The 7,539-nt window shown below is 54.4% G+C and overlaps 1 protein-coding gene across 1 annotated transcript in view; it reads right to left on the minus strand.

The window, feature by feature from the left end:
- ADGRD2 (adhesion G protein-coupled receptor D2) overlaps positions 1–741 on the minus strand; it is a 9,028-nt gene extending 8,287 nt beyond the window's left edge. The window contains 2 exon segments of the mRNA XM_013008261.1: positions 53–240; positions 537–741. Coding sequence (XP_012863715.1) covers positions 53–240; positions 537–741 — 393 coding nt within the window.
- Positions 742–7,539: the final 6,798 nt, after the last annotated feature.

Below are 7,539 nucleotides of genomic sequence, written 5' to 3' on the forward strand. Positions count from 1 at the left end.
GCAGATGATGGTGTATTTTTCAAAAGAAGGGGGCCAAAGTGTATTGAAATACAGTGTTACTCGTTAAATTTTCTCCTAGAGAATAATAAAAAGGGTCGGCCCCGGGGCGCAGCGGCCCCGCGTTGGCCAGCATGAGCACGGCGAGCGAGAAGAGCGCGTGCGCGCGCCAGGCGTCCGAAGCCACGCCCCCAGGTCCAGGGTCCTCTTGTCCGAGCACCAGCGCGGCCACGGTGCACACGCCTGCGGGAACACGCGGGCCCGGCCTCAGTTTCCCCAGCTACACGGGGGTCCTGCCTGTGACCGCCCTGTGGCGCAGCTGCAGACTTTCGGGTGCCTCCCACACACAGTAAAGGAAACGTAAAAGGGGTGCTGCAACGCCCATACCTAGGGCAAGGCCGCCCAGAGATGTGAGCGGGTCTAATTCTGAGTCGCTGCCTCTGGGGACACCCATCCCTAGAAGTCACTCTGCTCTCTGCCCTCTAAGTCCGGGGCCCACACTGATGCCGCAGTGGAGGGCTTCTGCACTAGGGGCTCACTCTGGCCCATCCAGACAAGGTGCCCGTTTGGGGGACCCAGTGCCAGGTGGCCAAACTGCTGCTCACAGGACTCTTGGCCCTGCCACCAGTTTAGCTTCTGCTCAGGAAATTTGCACTCACCATCTGCTATCTCCACCAGCTCGCCAAGGGCCACTGGAGCTAGAGGGTGCAGGAATGAGGGGCTCGCTTGGGTCTGTTTCTTCATCTTTGGTGGCAGGAGAGGGAGGGCCGGAGTGATGCTTTCACACAGGTGGGGTGGGGTGTAGTGGAAGCACTAGGCTGTGTAGTCATACATGAGTTCAAGTCTCACCCAGAGCGTGACCCTGGACCAGTCACTTCACTGCCCTAAGCCTGTTTCCCTTCGTGAGGAATAAACAAGCTATGGGGAGTCCCAGGAGCTTCCAGTCCCCTCTGACTCCTTCCCTCCAAAGAGGTAGAGGAGGCAGTAGTGCCAAGGGGCCTTTCTGTATCCAGCATGGGCAGGCGAGGGACCCCAGGGATCTCAGGTGTGGCCAGGGTGGGCTGAGGAAGGAAAAACAAAACAGAAAAGTGGCCGAACATCCTGCCTGGCTACCCTGGCTAGATCTCGCTCCAGACCCCACCAGGCTGGGAGCCAACCCACTGGCTGGGAGCCCAGGCTGCAGCTCAGGGCGGGCTGGCCCACCCACTGGGGATGACATTTATTTGCACAAAGGAATGATCTCCAGGAGCCCTTTCCAGGCCTGAAGTCCAAAGCCTGCAAACACTGCAACCCTGGTGAGTTGTGGCTGTGGGGGAGAGAAGCTACAGTTCATGGGCCAGAGATGGTGGAGACAGAAGCTCAGGGCCCGCTGCAGTTCCTGCCGCTACAGGTGGCAGCGTTGGAAGACCTGGGGATTTTATTGTGTTCTTTAGAATTCATAGCTTGGCCTTCAGGCCTCTGCTTCATAGAACCTCTGAACAATCCCATGATTCCCCCATGCAGCCACTTCCCCCTCCCCTGCTCCCCACACTGCTTCAAGTTACCCAAGGAGCATCCCTTGCTGGTCCCCTGCCTCGACTGGCTTCCCACACCCTCAGGGACACCTTCAATGTCAGCTTTTGATCACTTCATCCACCCAACAGTGATAGGGGGCCTGCAGACAGATGGGTGTTGTGCTGGGGGTATCTAGTCACGGACGGTTCGCAAGTCGCTCTTGGCAGCCTGGGCAAGGTCTGCAGGCCAGGAGGCGTCTCCCTGGTGTCCGCTCTAGTCCTGGCCAAGTCAATGGGCCTGAAATCATGCTCCAAGGTGGTTTGAGCCCTCGCAGACGCACTTTGGAAGACAGACTTGGTGATCCGAGGGTGCGGAATCAGGCACTGGAAACCCCATAAAGCATGGTCCCCTCTCTCACACGTGCGGGGCCCCTTGAGTGGGAGGTGACGCCAAGACAAGTGGTTAGTATCCCAACTACCACTGGGGAGCCCCGAGCTACCACAGGATGATGGCATGGGAAGCCACGGAGGTTTATGCCTACTGTCGCTGCCCACCTGCACTCAACACACAGGTAACAGCCACCCGATTAGAAGGAGCCACTTTGCGAGATTTGGCCTCAAAATGAACTTGTGGGAGCAGAGAACTGACTCCTGTCGGAAGCCAGGGGATGAGGAGGAGGAAGCAGTCTGGACTGAGCTTACAGCATGCCCCCTGCAGGCCTCATGCCCCTTGGAAGCAGCCCACCATGACGGAGAACTGTCGCCGGGGTCTCTGGGTCTTCATCCGGGCCTTTCAAGAGGTAATAGAGCAGAGATGGGGTAGGAAGACCCTGACTCTGAAGCAGAACTGAGGGGACCTGATCCTGGGTCAGACAGCGGGGTCTGCGCTGCAGCTGGGGGGTTCAGCTTCCTGGCACAAGGAGTATGCATAGAGTAGGACCTGGCACAAGCTTGTCAGGACCTAGCAGCAGGGGTCCCTGGTTAGGAGGGAGTCAGAGTGAGTGGCTCCAGGGCTAAGGCTAGGGCACCAGATGGATGGAAATTCATCGTGACTCCGACCTGAGATGGGTTCCCTAATTTCTTTGTGCCTTACTTCCCCGCATCTGTGGAGTGTAGATGGTAATAATATATAACATACTGGGTTGCTATGAGGTTAAAATGACTTTGACTCAATAAATGTCCATGTATCTTGTACACAGTGCATGACACACAGCCAGTTTCAAACTCGTTGCAAAACTTAATTTATCCTTATTAAAGCGACTTGCTCTGCCAACACAGCAGACGATGGTGTATTTTTCAAAAGAAGGGGGCCAAAGTGAATCGAAATACAGTGTTACTCGTTAAATTTTCTCCTAGAGAATAATAAAAAGGGCGGGGTGGGTGCGTAAGAGGGTCCCATGTGGGGCAGAGTTCTGGGTATTCCCAGGTTCCGTGGCTGCCAGAGGGTATACAGGACTCACTTCTGTGTTTGTGACCTCCCAACCCCCGCAGCTGAGCCCCTCCCTCAGTGCAGCCAAGGGAGGCGGGAAGAGAGGCCTGTGGCTGGAGCCCTAACTCTGCAGGTCCCCGGGTAGTTCCTGCCCCATTCAAGGCAGGGGCTTTGGGGGTGATCCCAATTCACATATGTGCAGACTGGGGCTCAAAGAAGCCAGATTTGCCCAAGACCATACAGCAAGGAAGGGGTGGACTCTAGCCCCGCCTCCTTGGCCCCTGCTCTTTCTCTCTGACTTGACTTTCTCTCTGACGCTACCAATCTCCATGTCTTCTGTAGCCTAAGCAACGTCCACTCTGTAGCCTAAGTGCCAACCTTCCAATCCTTGGCGATGTCCTTACCTCTGGGATGCACCCTCCCCACCCCAGTTCAATGAATCCCTTCCAGGGGGTCAACTTTGCTAGGAGTCACTCCTGGAGACAGCAGGTGCCATGAGGGGACTCCGGAGACCCTGGTGAGGCCCCTGAGCAGCTGGGACTGGTTTGGCCTGTGGTCTAGCCTGATCTCTTCTCCGCAGAGCCTGGGCATTGTCCGGGTGGCAGCCAAGGGCCATTCGTCGGCTTTCTAGCTGGGCGGCCCTGACAGGCCCCTGGCGTCTGAAGACAGGGTGGAGACTGAGGGTAAGTGATCACTCCTGGGGGCCTCAGGGTTCTTGTCTGAAGATGTGGAGAGGGCTCTGAAGGTGGCCAGGCCCAGGGGAATCTGAAGGGTGGCCCGAGGACATCCCTGAATCCTTGTTCTGCCTTGGGCACCCCAGAAACAGAGGGTCCTCGGCCAAACCTCACCCAACCCACGGCTTGGCCTTTTGGAAGGAGGCTGTTGGGATATTTTTGCTTTGGATTGTTTTGAACCACACAGAAAGACAACTTTTCTGTGCCTGGGACAAATCTCTTTACCTTGCTTCCCCTTCTACTGAATGGGAAGAATCACCTGCTTCTCTCTGGGCCAGGAAGGGCAGCAGTGAAAATAGCTCTGTGAGTATTTCAGCTTGGGGGAGCCCTGCACGCTGGCCCCATAGTCATTTTTCTCTGGGGAACATGGCTTCTGCTTTGTAGACAAAGTACAACTTCCTCTCTCCCACCTCCCTACACGTCCTGGGTCCAGAACCAGCCCTGCCTTCCCTCCTGCCTATTTGAGCCCCCTTTCTCTAGAACTGTCATGGGAGATATTTCTGCAAGTTCCATCTTATCCCGCCCTCCCTTGCTCCAGTCCTCCCATGGCTCCTGAGTACCTCTGGGGAAATGTCGTGTTCCTCGTGTGGCTGATGTGATCCATTGCTGCCTCTCCCCTCCTTCACAGACCCCCTTCCTCGCCCTCACGCCCACTAGCCCGTTCTCTCGCCGAGTACACAGCCTGCTCTCCTTCGGGCCCTTTGCACGTGCTGTTGCTGCTGCTCAGAGCTCTCCTCCACATTTGATGGCTCAGTTCACTCATCTCCTAGGTCTCAGATTAGACCTTCCAGGATGTCTTTTCTGCCCACCCCTTGTAGACTAGCTCAGGACACCACGATCCCTGGAAACTTCAGGAAATTCTCTGCTTGCCCCTGTCTCACAGCCCTGTACCCCAAATGCAGGCCAGGGTTTGCCAAAGGGAGCACTTGGTAAGTGTTGAGGGACTGAAGGAAGACGCCACACGGACCGGGACACAGCCAGCCAGACACTGTGACGCCAGTGTTTGGGGGTTAGTGTGTGTGTGGAGTTTGTGTGGGGGTAGTAGGAAGGGGACTCCTCTTAGTGGGCCCCCAAAGCTTGGTGAGTGCCCACACTTCTGATGATTATTTATCAATTATTTATCACCAACCTGCAACTTTCTCTTCTTCAACTAGTGAGAGAGATCAGCCTCCCTTTTGCCCCCAGTCTCCATCTCTCACTGGGGCAGCTGCTGGAGCCAGAGGCAGTTTGAGCTGGGGTTCGGAACCTGCTGCCCTAAGCCCAGGCTTTTCTCTGCCAACAACCAGCATAGGCCCTTCAATCAGTCGTGTCTCTGTTCTTGGCCTCAGTTTCCTCTTCTGGAAAGTGGGACTCCTCACTCCTATTGAAGGACATGCCTGGCCATCGAGTCGATCCTGATGCTAAGTGACCCTATATAGGATACCTGAAGCTGCAAACCTTCATGGGACCAAAGAGGCTTATCTTTTCCCCCATAGAGCAGCTGGTGGGTGTGAGCCACCAACCTTGCAGTTAGTAGTCAAGAGGTTCATGAATATCTTTGACATGCCCAATCCAGAGCCTGGCAACCAGCAGGCGCTTGTTTACGTTAGGGGAGGTGCGGGGCAGAGCGGCCTGCAGGCACACAGCAAGCCCACAGTACAGCCCAGCTTTCCCCAGCTTTTGTCACGCAACTCACCCCAACCATCCTTTTTGTCCAAGCTCAAACATACGTATATATTTCCAAAGCCATTTTATTGGGACCTAATACAGATATAATATCATTCTATACAAAGTCCAATCACAAAAGAAAGTATATATAAAGCAAAAAAAACACACAACAACAACAAAAAAACAAAGTCCAATCACATCAAGCAGTATTGTACAATTGCTACCACAATCAAAACTTATTTTGGCCTTCATCTGGTTGTGAAAGAGCTACAAGGAGTGGCCACTAGTGGGCACTGGGCTCCTTCTAGGGAGCCCTGGTAGCATAGGAGTTACACATTGGGTGGCAATCTTCAAGGTCAGCAGTTCGAAATCACCGGGAAAGAGCTGGAGCCGCAGCAGCCTTCTTGGGATCAGGAGACACAAGTGGCCACCAACCTGTCAAAGATGGTGGAGCAACAAGATGGAAAGATCTCGAGTTCATGGCATCACTGAGCTGTCCCCCACCCTCGAGAGCACCTGCCACCTGAACACCCCCCCCAAAACCCTAAAACAAACAAACATAAAAACCAAGCCTTGATATACTTGAAAGATTATTGTTATTGCTACTGAGAACATTCCTAACTGTCACAAAAACCAAGAAGATGCTGCGCACGACTTAGACAGGCTGATGTTTCAAATCCCATTCCTCCCATTTCAAATCCCACTTTCACTTCTTTATTGTGGGATTTCCAGGAAACCACTTCCCTCTTGGGGGCTTCATCTATAACATGGAGCGAATGACACTCACCCCAGATTTTTCAAGGACAGAACCACACAGCAGACCTGGAAACTATTTGATGGCAGTCAAGTTGTATTAAGATTTAGTCTCCTCAAATTAAAACAACAACAACAACACATCTGAGCTGAAACAAAAAGAAGACATGAGCGATTGTGTTGGAGGAAGGGGAATTGGTCGGGGATCTTATTTGATTCAACTTTTCCAGGGCTCCTCTGGCTCCCTCTTTCCCCGGGCAGGGCAGTGGCCGTCCTGGGGTGGAAGTGTCCGGCCCGAGGCGAGGGGCTCCTGCTCTGTCCTGCGGTCCTGCGTGGAGGCGGCGGTAGGTGGAGCTCGCGGCTCGCGGCAGGGCTGGGCCAGGGTGGTGGGCTCTTCACCTGGCCCCTGCAGGCGGGCAGGCGCTTGGGAGGCTCGGCAGTAGCGGCTGTGACTCGAGGTAAAAATAATCAGAGAAGGACAGCTGCTTCCTTGTCAGCAGCCAAGAGGGAAATAAAGCTCATGTCCCCTCCAGCGAAAACCTGCTCTTTGGGTCCCCTGGCTCCCACCACCAACTGCTCGGCGTCCAGATGCCAATCCAATTTGAACGCCAGCGCTTCACCCCAGAGAGGGCTTAGTTTAACTTTATCAAGCACGGAGAAAACATTCAGGCGGGAAGAAGTGGGAGGCGGGGAGCAGCTGCTTGGCGGCCCAGGCAGAGGACAAGGTTTACCCCATCCAATGGACAGAGTTAGGGTCCCCGCCTCTTCTTAGTCTGGTTTGACAATTGACCAGGTTGTTGATTCAACCAGAGCTTAGGAAGTGCCTACTGGGTGTTCCCTGGAATCAATGAGATCAAGTCCAGGCATCTTGGCCAGGACCCCAAAGCCCTTCCAGATGTCTCATCCCCTTTTCTGTTCCCAGTCTGCCCCAAACAGCCTCTTCCTGCCCTGTCCCAGGCTTTCACAGAGGGGAAGCAGGTCACGCTCTTTCATGGGCCCATGCCTTTGTATGTACCATGCCTTCGGCCTCTGCTTTTCTGCTGGGTGGATAGCTAGCAATTCCAGAGTGTTCTTGCACACTCTAGGTTTGCTTGGGTCTCCCTGCTTCTCTGCAGATCCAGGCAGAGGGAGGGCACCGTTCTTTCTGGGCTCCTGCAGCATTGATGTCTCTCTGGCATTGTAAGTTGGGCTGCTATGAACTGCAAGGACAGGGGTTCAAAACCCCCAGCTGCTTAGAGGGAGAGAGACGAGGCTTTTCCTCCCATGAAGAGTTACAGTTCTGGAAACTCATGGGGGGCAGTTCTATTCTGCCCTGTAGGGTCCCCTGTGAGTTGGTACTGACTCATAGGCAGTACGTTTGTTTATTTTGGAGTTGTGAATCTCCCTTCCTCTTGTGGTTTCCAACAAATGTCCCAACCCCTCCTTTCCCTCAGTTTCCTGTGTGGGGGCTCAGGACAGATGTGAATCCCACTCGGCTCGTACAGCC

The sequence above is a fragment of the Echinops telfairi genome, unplaced genomic scaffold, assembly GCF_000313985.2.
Source record: "Echinops telfairi isolate 266 unplaced genomic scaffold, ASM31398v2 ScPeMD7_32;HRSCAF=126, whole genome shotgun sequence".
Classification (NCBI taxonomy): domain Eukaryota; kingdom Metazoa; phylum Chordata; class Mammalia; order Afrosoricida; family Tenrecidae; genus Echinops; species Echinops telfairi.